Below are 13,652 nucleotides of genomic sequence, written 5' to 3'. Positions count from 1 at the left end.
TCAGATGTGCTAACGATTCCAACACCTTTTTGTGAGTGTGGGCCCCATTTCCTACCAGACCACTCTCAGGTGCTTCCATGATTTATAAATGTCTGTCCCTTCTCTCAAATGAAATGGCAGAGTGAGAGTCCTCGCTAGTCAACCATCCTTCAAGCCCTGGCATGCCTTCCTTGGGTTTATTCCTGACGGGCCCCGTTATCTCCCCTTCCCCCCTCATATCTAGTTTAAAGTCAACGAGCCTTGCTAACTCCTGCCCCAAAATTCTTTTCCCCTTCTGGGACAGGTGCATCCCATCTGCCACCAGCAGGTCAGGTGACTCATATAGCAGCCTATGATCAAAAAACCCAAAGCCCTGCCGATAACACCAGTCCCAGAGCCATGAGTTGACCTGATGCCTCTTCCTGTTAATTTCCTCATTCGTGATTGCAATGATGAGCATAGACGAGAACATACAGCTACAGGTAAATGCTAGCTGGACTGCTGATTCACACATGATATTAGGAAAGGAAAGTATGAAATCCACACCCAAACACAAAATGGATAATATTAAACCTACTTACAGAGCCATCTAGCAATTATCTTTGGGGTTTTGTGTTTGAAGATGGATCCAGAGTCTTCAAAGGCCTACCTACAAACCAAAGGCAAGGAACACCACTGTGCTGTTTGCAAAGAGGAATAAAGGAGAATTCAACTTACTTGCTCCCAAATGACTTTAGACAACTCTTTCTTGTTCTGAAGAACTGACCAAATAAACAGAGCTTGCAATGGATGCCTTGTGATAGGACACTCATCCTGAAAGAAAGAGCAACAACTCCTCAGACTGAAGCTCTCTGAAGTGTTTTCAACTGGAACACACCCTAGCCTGCCACTCTCCTGTTTTCATATTTCATTCCTTTTACAGACAGCCCACCAATCTTCTCTTTCGGCTACGTGGCACTTGTCACACACTAACGTAAGTTAGTTTATATTTATATTAAAGCCTTATATTTTCCTATTCGGTGTGGAAGAATCATCCTCCCTGTTTTTCCTGAAGTGGCCATTACAGGACATTTGGTTCAAAGTCACTTTCTGCTTTAAGCCACGCACAGTTCACATAGCCTCATTCACAGCTTGACTTTGTGTTTGGGTAACACAGTTTAACATTCTCTAAAAGGAACACTAACTTTATACCAATATGCCTTTTGTGTTTAAGCAAGACCCTGAACTTCACAAAAACTTAATCAGAGAGGAATTTCTATACCACCATCTTCTTTGCATTAAAGCAATTAGCAGCTGGGGATTGCAAAGCCACCACAAAATGACTCCTGAGCAACAAAACTTTAAAGAACCACAAGTTTTGGTGGAAACTCTCAAAGCTAACCAGCATTTTCAAACCAAGCTTCCCCCAAACGCTGCACGTGTTGTTGCATTGCATCTCTGAATTCAACAACTGATTTCAAAAGTTTCCTATCAGATGCCCAAGCTCCAGTTCTGAAAATTGGATCTGTATCTGATGATTGGACCTACTGTGCTGTAATAACTAAGTCTGGTTCTACCTGACGATGAAATGCAATAAAGTCCAGAAGGTGCTTGACACCTTTGCAACAAGTAAGGTTTAAGATACAAGAGTCTGTACCAAAATATGAGAGTCCAAATTCCTCATGTTCCGCTGGCACCTCTGTACCGGACTCTAAAGTCATACTGGAATAAATTACAAGCATAACTAGAGCATTGTTTGCTCTAATAGAAAATATTTTAACTCAACACCCAAATAAACTCACCCATTTTTCTTGTCGTTAAATGACCCTTACGTGCATTTGTAAAGTGGGACAGTATGTTAAGTGTAAAACATGGCTGAGACTATTAAAGCAAATCCTGCTGTAACAGAAACAAAACATTTTTTTTTTTTTTTTTTTTTTCCTTTCAGGGGACAAACAGTGGAATGAAATTGTTCATCACTTACTGAAAGATGTATCTCCATCTCATCCTTGCTATTTTTGTCATCTCTTTTGAGCCCTCTTCGGAAATCTTCAACCATTTTCCACACAAATGTGAGGAGTGCATCGTTATAGGAGTTCTTTGCGATCTGTAGGTTCTTGAACACCAGACTGCTGAAGTTGTTCGTGTACAGTTCTCTAAGGACCTCTGTCGTAAGGAATTTCCTCAGATTCAAGCCATTTTCCAGGAAGAGACGGACAAATTTGGGCCTGTCTTTCACAAGGGCTGTGAACATGACGTCCTGCAGGTCAGAAGACTAGGAAGAAATGGAAAAGCAAATATTAGGGAGCACATGAGACACGTAAATCTTACCTAAAGGTGGCTACCACATGTGGCTAACTGCCACGTTTTCCTTCATGCTGCCACGTTTTCATCAGAATCAGATTTTTCTGTATGTAATTGCCTGTTTTCGATGGCCTAGAGTTATTCTGGCATGGGCAGATAACCTTTGCAATCCATGATGTCAGTGCAAGGAGGAATAGACGCTCTTACTTATCATCATAGAGGTTGGGGTGCCAAGATAGTGGCTGCTGTTACAATGTCTCTCTTCCCACTACTCCCCTGTCCTGTGTCACTGTACTCAGACAGAAGTGGTCTCTACCTCCCAGTTTCGGTCATTGGTGAAGATCTCATCATTGGCCAGGTCCAACTGGTTCCACTCCAGCAGCAGCTTCAGCTGTCCATTCCAGTTATCTTTGTCATGTTCATTGGTGCTGAAAGCTGCAGAAGAGGAACAATCCTCTAGGTAAAAGACCAGAGACAAAAGAGCTTCTTGGCATACTTATTTGTCTCTGTTTGTCACACTCTACCTGACAAGATCCCTATCAAGTGTCTTTCCCCAGACTCACGTGCATCTTTCTGGTTGGGTTTTAGAGGATGCTGGAGGCTTAGAAATATATTTATGGTCCAACATAGGCCACAAACAAGCTGCTAGGAGCACCACATCAACCAAAATCAGCACAGCGTCCTTAAGGCTCTTCAGTGTCCAGCACACGCTACATGTAAGAAATTCTGCAGGATTCCTCATGGAGCCCGATACAAGAAGCGTCATGAGAAGCTGTAATATTCATGGGCTTTCTCCGTGCGCAGACAGGAAGATGAGGTCTGCCCAACCACCTTCACTGAGTAATGGTTCTTGCTCTGCTGGATTAGTGGAGAGCCCAGGTTCTGAATTACTCACAGTAGCAAGCCACTGGGGTTGCTCGGCCTCCTGACTGACTCCCTGTTGTGTTCCATACTTGCGTGCTACTTTCAGAGATGTTATCCCAGCATCCCCGAAGCTCTGCAGAACGTCTTCCTGATTATCTGAACTGAGTTTTGATCTCACCTACACTAACAGATCCCACAATGCAGCTGTAGGCTGTCCACACCACTGCAGATGAAGACAAGCTCCACACTGTGGCAGAAGCTTAAACTCTAGAGCAATGGCACTGCTCTAGGGAAGGCTGCTCTAGAAAATAGCTAGACATCTTTTTCCAACTATTAAAAAAAAAAAAAAAAAACACAACACAGAAAAACAATTACTTGCCTTTGTACAGAGCAAAAGAAATGGCATTGCTCACAATTTCATCTCCAGCTTCTTCTATTTTGATAACTGTCAGTAAATGTGGGTTCTCAAGGACTTCTTTGATCTACAAAAAGGAAAAGTTCAATTTCAAAGCAATCTAGGCTGTTTAGTAGTTGATCTCCTAGAACACGTTTAAAAGAGATTTCCCGTCACATCGTAGCAAAGCTGCTTCTCATCAGTCCTATTTCCACATACAGTTAAAATTTAATCAAGTCCAGAGAGAGGTAGATAATGAGATTTATTTTAAAGTCACCAAAGTACAAGATTAATTATCCTCTGAACATATAGCAAATAACCGATTCCCCCTATGCAGAACATCATAACCAAAAAGATATAATCTCAGTAACTAGAAATTATTCATAAAGAAAAAAAACAGATTGTGACAGCGCAAGTTTCAACAAACATCTAGCAGTTTATTAGAGAACAGTATCTACCTCCTTGTGCTTTGTCAAAAACAGATCCTTTCTCACATAACCAAGCCTTATAAAGTTATTTTCATTCTAGCACACGAAAACAAACAATATTAGCCGTTCTTGACTGAAGGATGGGGTACACTCCAAGGCAGCTCAGTAGAAATTGTGAAGACCGTGGCCAGGTGACCAAACAGGGAAAACTCCCTTCAGCAGCTCCACACTCCCGAGTGCAGAGCTCCATCTGGAAACCAGAGGTTCACAGTCTGCTCAGAGGGAAGTTCTTCCTCTTCAGGTTTCGATGCCACAGCCCCCAGGCCCAAAGTACAAGTTCAGACTCATTTCTGCAAAAGGCCATGCCCTATTCCTACCCTTTTTCCTGTAAGCTTATTACAGAAGTAGACAATTGATGAGGTTGGAATATAGCTCTGGAGAGCTATATAGTCCAAGCCCGCTGCTCAAAACAGGGTCAAGTGGAGCAGGTTGCCCACCGGAACTTGCAGGTTGTCCCATGTACTTACTCTGCCAAGCTCTGACCACGAGTTTTGAGTCAGGCCTTACGAGAAACAAGAGCTCCTTAAACTTCAATACCAGAAGCTTTGTTTGGCTTACAGCAAAGAAAATACACTCAAAAGTTCGAGTGTCTGAATTCCTCTCCAGAGCCTGCAAACAACTTGCAACGGTACATCTCCAGAGGTCCCTTCCAACCCTATGATTCTATGATTCATGGAAAAAAAAAACCACAAACAAACAAAAACAAACAAACAAACAAAACCCAAACAAAAAAAATTAAAAAAAACTTAAAGAGGGGCAGAAAGCTGAGAGAAGGAGCTTTAAGTGTACAGGAAGCAACATAACATTTTCCATTCCACATTATGAATGTCGACTGAGGTTTGAACATGCAATTACTCCCCACTCTCTGCTCCCCACTGCGAGTGTGGGTAGGAGATAATTAACCAAGAGATGAAAACAGAATCAGACCCTGGGATAAAGCATTGGGCAATTAATTGAGAAAGTCAATTAGCTCCAGTTAATGGATTGTTCAGTGAGCTGAAGCGTTGTTAGAACTAGGACTTCTGAAAAATATCAGAACCTTAAGATTTTTCTGGAGCTCCATTTTCTTCTGTCCCTCTTAAAAACAGAAGTATATCTAAAATCAGGTCCATCTGAAGGTTAGGTAACCAGAGAGTTACTAGAGTTTCCTGAGACTGACCCACGCAACCCAAGACAGCAAATGCTCTCCTTACTTCCCCAGCCTCCAAAAAACAATCTTGTAATAAACAGTTACATATGGGGTCACAATGCTGACTGCATCCTGAAGGCTCTACCTCTGGTCAAGGAGGCAAAGAAAAGCAAAAGAAGAATGTACTGGTGTATGTACAGTGTTGTACCTTCAACTGCATCCCATGTACGCAGTACTTGTAAGTCAACGCTAACAGAGTCCCAATGGAGATGGTGCAGGGATGCTGCTGGGGCAAAATACTGACCAAATAGGCCTCTAGTCCTAAACATCCCACTCCTTGTCTGTAAGGGAAATCTGTCCTGCACAATATCTTAAGGGATGCAGGAAGAAAGAAAAGAAATTTTGGAACAAATGAGAGACTCCTGAAGTAGAATCACTACAATTTGAAAGTCTAGCAGTGATAACCCTTTAGTCTCTGAGCAATTCAGCAGGATTTAGCACTGTGAAGCATGATTCATCAAATATCCAATTTCTCCACCTTCACAAAGTACATAAGGGAACTGCAACACGAAGCAGCACATCAGCTAAGAGACACATCCAGCAGCCAGTGCACCTGAGGAATTGCAAGCATCCAGGGAGCAGACAGTTACAAAACATCTGGCCTTAGCTCTCCTGTGCCTAGTCATGAGCTGCCTTTCCAAAAGACTAAAATTCCCCAACCCCTTTTGTTCCAATCCCTATAAGTCACGAGAGTTTGGAGTTTCTCTTTTTTGAATTCCCATGGGTATGTCACGGCAAGGAGCCCTGTACAGCCTAGAGGTATCACCAGAGAGCAACGTCCCTGATCTGGAAATCACTAGTTGCTCCTGTTTCCTCTACCATTCTCCCACTTTCAGCCTTGCTAGATCCCCGCAGTAGCACACACTTACCCATTTGATCCAGCTTTCAGTCTCCTCTTCCGAGAGCCTTGAAATGGTGCGAGGCAGGTACCTAAGCAAGCTCTCCTTGACACATGAAGAAGCAAGAGTGCCTTCTGCCTCCATCAAGCTAGCAATAACATCAGCGATCCGGCCAGAGCCTTCCACCACAACACAGGGAATCTTACTCTTGATGGCCACATTGATAGACTAGGGAGCCAAAGAAGGAGAGGCAATCACTTGAAGCATGACTGTGTTATTAGAGCCTACTGTTCAGTAAGAAAGTCGAAAGATTTTAGGTTTGACTTAGGCGAGTAAAATGGAAACCCATGGTCCAGAGTAGTATTTGTATTACTACCTACTGATACCATACCAATGACAACTCTTTAAAACAGCATTCATCCAATCACAGAATCACAGAATGGTGGGGGTTGGAAGGGACCTCTGGAGATCACCCAGTCCAACCCCCTGCCAGAGCAGGGTCACCCAGAGCAGGTGGCACAGGAACGCGTCCAGGCGGGTTTGGAATGTCTCCAGAGACGGAGACTCCACCACCTCTCTGGGCAGCCTGTGCCAGGGCTCTGCCACCCTGAAAATAAACAAGTTTCTCCTCATGTTGAGATGGAATTTCCTGTGTTCTAGCTTGTGCCCATTGCCCCTTGTCCTGTCACCGGGCACCACTGAGAAGAGCCTGACCCCATCCTCTTGACACATTGTCTTAAATATTAGAGCTAAGTCCCTTTTATTGCTCCTGGAAATAAAAGAAATAAACTTACTTTTAAAGTCTCTTTCCCTCCACCTTGGGCAAAACACACAATTGGAATCTTTCCACCATAATTAGACTCTGTGAAACATGCCAAAAGAAAAAGGGAAAAAGATTCAACCCATTAATGCACTTTGAACAACTTATTTTTCCTGACTACAATGAAAGAATTTTCAAGCAGTTCATGCAGACACTAGTTTACTGTTGATTTTGCCAAATCTATTAACAGCTTTTCCTGTTTTTAATGAAAACTCATTTTTGCCTAACATTCTGCATAGCTGGCTTCAGACATTCTTCTCCACCACATGCTTTTTCCTGCTCACAATCATAATTTTTACTAGCTCCAAAGTCCCGCAAAATATGTGATTTTATTCTCTTTACCCTCTGCTTTGACCATTCTGAGTCTAGGTGCAAGGTTCTCATCACAAGTTGAAGGTTCAGAACCTCTCTCTTCAGATTTTCAATTGTAAAGGAAAGATAAAAAATTCTGAAAATCTAGGAGCTACTGTTTAAGAGACATACCAAGTTTCCTAATGATTCTGGGTGCTTCATCATGACTGACAGCAAGTACACTTCAGCTGAGGTTAACAGTAAAAAAAACCCAAACTCTTTAACTATGAATTTCCTGATGAAGGCTTTTGATTTTTACCTTTTTCATAAAGAAGGAGCTGAAAGACAAATGATTTAGGAGCAGGTTTCAGGTGGATCAATCAACCTCACAAATTAATATGTTGGAAAAAGCCTAATTCCAGCTCCTGTGTAGCTGTGTTTCAGCTACCTGGAATTCAGTGCCAGGTGGGAGGTACATAGAAGGGTCTGCTTCCAACAGATAGCCCAGCAGGAAGGGAGGGAAGGGCTGTGTGGCCGAAACATTCATTTGCTGTGTCTCATGAAGGACTATTGTCACATACAGAAAGGAAGATGAGGGGAGGGTTATCGCTCTGAAGAAGCCTTGTTGTTCCTGAAAGTGCTCAAGATGCGATGCAGTTAATACATCCCTTCCAGCTCAGCATCCAAGGGATGCTCTCGCTACCCTTTTGTTCCCAGAAAATCACTGTGAAACAGACCCAAAGCATGCAAGGACTAAGGAAAAGGAGGTCTGCAACCTGACACCCACACCTACCTGGGATAACCAGTTCTGAAATGTACTTTTCTAACTGAGTTCGTACTTTTGCCTCTATCGTCGGGTGCCCATGGGTGCCATTATCAACCAGTAAGAGGTGGGTATGATTATTATCCAGGCAATAGAGGGGGTCTCTCTTGAGATCATCCATTATGTAGTGGGCCAAGTAGTACCCCTAAAAGTACAAGTGCATCGTTCAACAGAGATCCAAGGGCAGAGCATGCACAAGCCTTCAAAGACAGATTGGTGACAACTGAACCCCTAGCCATCAACTATTCTTCATTAGTTAGGAGGCTGGATTTACTGACCCACGATAGTGCTCATGGCAGTCTCAACAGCAACAAACCAGCGAGAGAAACCCCATACATGAGCACAGCATAAATATTCGCAGAGAAAACTTTTCTTTACAAGAGCGGCCTAATTTGAGACTATCCTCTTATAACTTCACCTCAACCAATGAAACAGTGGAAGCTATTTCCTTCAGAGATCCTGTTAAGCAATGCACGCTTCCCTCAGCCACAAGAAACATTAAATCTGTGGCAAACTTACTTTCAACACCTCACAGAATCACAGATATTTTTCGGTTGGAAGGGACCTCTTGAGATCATCTAGTTCAATTCTCAACTTCTTCAGAGCCCTCAGGAAACTAAACTGCTTTTATTTATCTACCAGGATGGTTTTTTAGACATTTCTGTAACATCTAGTGGACAAAAGACAAGGGTATCTAACAGATAGGACAATAGTATCGATGAGCAAGATCCGTAACAGCAGCAGCAGGTACATGTCTTAGCTCACGGGAATTCCCACTATGGGCTACTGCTAGAATAACCACGGAAGAGGATATTCCTAAAACATGAAATTAGAGCAGCTGAACTTCCACACAGACATGCTAAAGCCACAGCTGAAATCCTCTCCAGCAGGTCTGATGCGTGCAACCATCTTGGACATGAGAACGCTTTAATTCCCTCCTGTTCTGGGAAGAGCACCTGGTGTTTCATCTCACTGCTACGCACACTGAAGAGACACTGGGACCAGGCTGAGTAGCTTAGGACACAGTAGGTCAGGGTAAGTAGAGAGATGTGCTTCTACACAAACATTACACCAGAAAGCATTCTGCTGAGGTCTGCTTTGCCAGACATACAAGCAGAGCTTGACTGACCACTCAACTCAGTCATCACATGGCTGAGAGCATCAGCCTAGCACAGATATTGTTATTTCTGAGAGCAGCAGTCAGTCGGGGACATAATCTGTATAATTGACAGCCGAGCCTCCCCTTTGTTTCCCCACCAAGCCGTACACGTTTCTTACCTCATTATCACCACTGCGAATCAGACTTTCTCGGTTGGAAATCATGCCCCAGGCTGCTATGCCAATAGCCACCACATTCTCCTCCGAGCTCCGACTGATGGTGTTGTCTCTGACCACTTCCCCAATGTACTTCATCAGCCCGTAATGCGTGCCTCCTGTAAAAATCCAGGCCCCTGCGGACAACATCCAATAACCTGGGAGGATGTAGTGGAATACCCACCCTCCTAATGCATTACCTTTAGGATCCCACAACCCAATCCCCTCTCAAGACCTTACCTCAGAAGAGGCGTTTATTCTTTACTGAAACACAAAAGATGTGCTGCCCAATGTACCTTACGTTATCATAGGCATCCCAATGACTAGCTCTCCACCCTGTTATTTCCAAACTGTTAGATTACATTTGCCCCATGTGCACCAGCCAAGCGAAACCAAACTAAATGCTCTGCTTCCCTGCTGACCCTTTAAGCTACTACCTCTTCAACAGTATCACGCAGCAATAAAATAATACAGACACATTTGCAGGTCCCTACCTTTGGACTGGGCAATATAGATCAGTCTGCTGAATATCTTGCGCATCCGGGGCTTGAGTGCAAAGTTCTTTGCGCCCCCAGTGACAGAGATGACAAGGTTAGGGGTTTTCAGGTGCCAGTGCTGGGTCATGAGATCATAGAGTGTTTCGGAGTCTGTGTCGCATGACAAACGGATGTACTTGGGTGAGAGAAAAGAGGAGAAACAAATAAGCAAGAGATAAATAGTGACAGCTGGGAACAGACCAGGAATTGCATTTTCTTCTCTAATGTACACCCTTATTGCAACCCCTACAACCAGACATCCATTACTAGGACTTGCAAGGTGATCTCCTCTCTCGATAGATCAGTGCTCAGGTCTGGAGATAAGGCACAGTCTTAAAGGGAGCAGAACAAAAGTGGTAGTGTCAGAGCAGCAGAGTGAAGGACATAACTGCTGGCCTTTAGATGTCCCATCTCCACCGTTTTCAGGTTCAGCCCAAAACCGCAACCAGCATCTCCAGCAGCTTGGTCAGTGGGGTCAGGGGGTAATGCAGTGCTCAGGCTGCACTACCACGTTCTGCCTCGTACATCGTAAATTTGGCAGAAGCTAAACTGTGTATCCCCAGAAAATTTTGACATTACTAGTAAAAGTCCACAGGCTTTGTACTGAACTGAGAGCGCAGATTCTCGGGATCTCTTTGTCCTGAGCTGAGTATAGTTGTGACAGCCATTGTCTAGCAGTGTAATAACTATTGTCTAAGTTTGATTTGCTACAGGTTATAACAGTAACAAATTCTGTGGGCATTGAACAATTTATGACCAGAACAGAAGGTGGCATGGAAGAATGCAGACACCAATCGACAGAGGTCCCAGTCTGTAAAAACAAATCACTATTGCCAATAATGGTCACTGTTTGAGTGCAACCTTGGGAATCAGGTAAAATTATTTTTAGAATATTATTTTTAGAAATAACAAATACAACCAAAAGAACTGTATAATTCAGAACCACTGAAAAGAAAGAGCATAAGCAGACTGTCTGTGTCTGTGGAGAGAAATCTACAGAAGGAACTCCAAGCACACCAGGGCCAAGGAGGATGGGATCCTCTTGATCAGTACTGAAATCGTCCCTTCAAAGACCTCAGGAGTCAAATAAAGCCTCCAAACCGTCCTTCCACTGGAAGAAGACAAGAGCACTGACACTGGGATTCAGAGGAACATTGGAAGGATGAACACAACACCAAGGAAGTTTACGGTATAATCTAATTTTAACTGTAACAAAACAATCTGTAGCTTGGATTGTGGATTAGTGGTAGCATTGTTATAAGTGAAATAATAATAATTACAGTTGTATTTTGATTACACTATTAAAGCCTTAATTTGACTACCTATAAATTCCAGGCTCCATGTGTACGGTGTCCCTATGATAACATGCACTCATAACAGTGTAACAGCATTTTAGGTATAACACAAAACAATTTTATCAAATTTGTGGTAAAGCTTGAATGCTGTATGAGGATACCATAAAGCACACTAGATAGATAAGTTGGTGTCAGGTAGACTTACTATGTCTCCATTTACGTAAAAGGCTCTTTGGCTTTTTTAGCTAAGGTATTCAAAAGGCCCTTTGCAATTTCATCACTGTTAGTAGCTTCGCATGATAGACGCTAAATAAGTCATCACTATATAAGCCATACCAAGGGATGAAAAGAAGTCACTTGGACCTGAATCATAGTGGATTTAGTATAGATTGCCCAGTATTTTCAGGAGAGCAAAACCAAGGGATTAGAGTTTGAGGAGGAAATGTCTTAACTTTGAGAGCTATTTAACTCACACTAAAGAACATAATCAACTGTCCCAGCACAGGTTCCCAGGAGTACTTATTGCACCTGGCCCAGAACAGTACATCACAGAGGATGTCCAGCAGGCTCCAGCAGCTACACAGGAGAGCTAAGGGACTCCCACAGCTTCTGCTCTCAGAAACATCAGCCACATGAAGCCTTGGGTGTTTTTCAGAAGAGGGTCTCCCATAGGAGAGGGGAGCCTACCAGAAACATTAACTGCTCCACAGAACCAGTAAGCCAACTACAGTTAGCTCTGTAGTTAGAAGGCATTTCTCCTAAACCCCACTGACATGCAAAGTACCTTCTATCTGTATGACTACCTTCATTCCATCAACAATTAAGGTTTCCAGTTGAATAACCTGTTGTTTTTCGTCTATACATTGAGTGTACCAGCAAGAGTCCTGTGCAGGCTGTATCTAGCGGGTGAATCCCTCGTTCAGTCACTTCCTTTCTCCGAGGTACAACGATGCCATCTCCTGGTACAGCCGGCTGGTGCATCGCAACCATCACCCTCAAACACAAGTGATGCCAAGTGTATTCCAGCAGCTTGCTCAGAAAGGTATTCAAAGAAGGATTTTTTTCAGATTGAGGGCTACCAGAACATAAAATACAGCAACTGAAACGTCCTTGGATGTTACAGAATCTGAGCAACATCACAAAAATAAGAGTGTGCAAGCAGGACTTAAATGTGGAGATTTTATTGGTCTGTTCACATCTAATATTTCTACTCAGGACTTTTAAGACTCATCCATCCTAAAAAGTACAACGCAGGGTATAAAACTTCCCATCCCTTATTGATAATAGTCTGAAACTCTTAGGTTATCTTGGGTTTGAAGTTCTCCACACTGTGCACAAGATCAAGAGAAAACATTTTGCGATGTTTTAAGACCAGCAGGTGCTTGCCTTGCAACATAGGGAATGAGATATGGAATATGTGGGGATATGGAATATGTGGAATAGAGACATAACTCTAGCCAACATGCTGAATGAGATGGATCAGCAGACTTACAGTATTTGAGACAAGAATGCTCTGAAACACGTACAGTGGCCCTGAGAGTCCTCACGAAACAACTAAGGACACACAAACCAATTTCTAAGGTGGGAAGGGGGACACAACAGGAGGAAAGAACATTTAAGCCTTAAGAACTCAGAAATTTTGCAACAGAGCTAGTAATTTCTTCTTTCACTAAAAGTACAAAGCAGCTCACAACACAGTAGTATGAAGCTAAAATACGCGTATCAAAAAATACGTGAAGTACTTGGATCTGTTCAAGCATTATTCAAAACCTCCAATCTTACTTTCCACCCAAATGCCTCATTTCTGCTACTTTGTATAAAAAAAACCCAATTAATTTACATAGCATGCTCTGATTTTCCTCATTTATTTTGATTGTCTCAAGAAAGCTGCACTGGAGGTAAATACCAGTCATTTTGAAGAGGCAGATGAGCTCAGCCACATACGACTCCTTCACACAGTATCGGTCCAAATCATCAGAAATAGTGACATCACCTATTTTCTTCTTTCCACCCCTCTACTGCCCCACATGAAGGAAAAACACAGGGAAAAAAAAAAACAAAACCAAACACAAACAGAATAAAACCTTGTAAGTTCCACTGTTATCTTAGATCCCCATTGAATTTAACACCGTTGTAGGCTCTCCACCCTGGGAAATACTCAATATTCAATTGGTTATGGGCCTGAGCAAGCTGATCTTTGTGGATATGCTTTGAGCAAGAGTTTTGGCTAGAAAACTCTGGAGAGCCCTTCCAAGTAAAATTACTCTTTCAGGGTGCAGGCACACAAGCCCCATTCCAACATCCCACAACATCCTTCAGAGTGTCTGGTCCAAGGCCTAAGATACGACTTCACGGAAAGAAGCACTGCACATCCACAGACTGTGATGATCTGCACACAGAACAGATAGGGAGGAAGGGAATACAGGTCAGCTGGCTCTGCAGGCAAGCGTTGGATGATGTGTTGTGCCACGTTAAAGCCATTAGAAAGCATGAATGATGATTTTATGGAGTAGCAAGCAGGTACATGCAGCTTCTGT

General features: G+C 43.0%; 1 protein-coding gene across 3 annotated transcripts in view; it reads right to left on the bottom strand.

Moving 5' to 3' along the window:
- Positions 1 to 13,652, bottom strand: part of TRPM8 (transient receptor potential cation channel subfamily M member 8) — a 104,941-nt gene that overhangs the window by 26,436 nt on the left and 64,853 nt on the right. For all 3 annotated transcript variants that reach the window (XM_063341696.1, XM_063341695.1, XM_063341697.1), the window contains 9 exons: positions 9,779 to 9,956; positions 9,249 to 9,421; positions 7,941 to 8,115; positions 6,831 to 6,898; positions 6,067 to 6,264; positions 3,506 to 3,608; positions 2,579 to 2,697; positions 1,943 to 2,233; positions 697 to 792 (listed from right to left, as the gene is read on the bottom strand). In XM_063341696.1, the coding sequence (XP_063197766.1) occupies positions 697 to 792; positions 1,943 to 2,233; positions 2,579 to 2,697; positions 3,506 to 3,608; positions 6,067 to 6,264; positions 6,831 to 6,898; positions 7,941 to 8,115; positions 9,249 to 9,421; positions 9,779 to 9,956 (1,401 nt within the window). The remainder of the gene's footprint in view (positions 1 to 696; positions 793 to 1,942; positions 2,234 to 2,578; positions 2,698 to 3,505; positions 3,609 to 6,066; positions 6,265 to 6,830; positions 6,899 to 7,940; positions 8,116 to 9,248; positions 9,422 to 9,778; positions 9,957 to 13,652) is intronic.

The sequence above is a fragment of the Chroicocephalus ridibundus genome, chromosome 7 (genome assembly GCF_963924245.1).
Source record: "Chroicocephalus ridibundus chromosome 7, bChrRid1.1, whole genome shotgun sequence".
In the NCBI taxonomy this organism is placed as follows: domain Eukaryota; kingdom Metazoa; phylum Chordata; class Aves; order Charadriiformes; family Laridae; genus Chroicocephalus; species Chroicocephalus ridibundus.
This window is presented reverse-complemented; position numbering and strand designations above follow the sequence as displayed.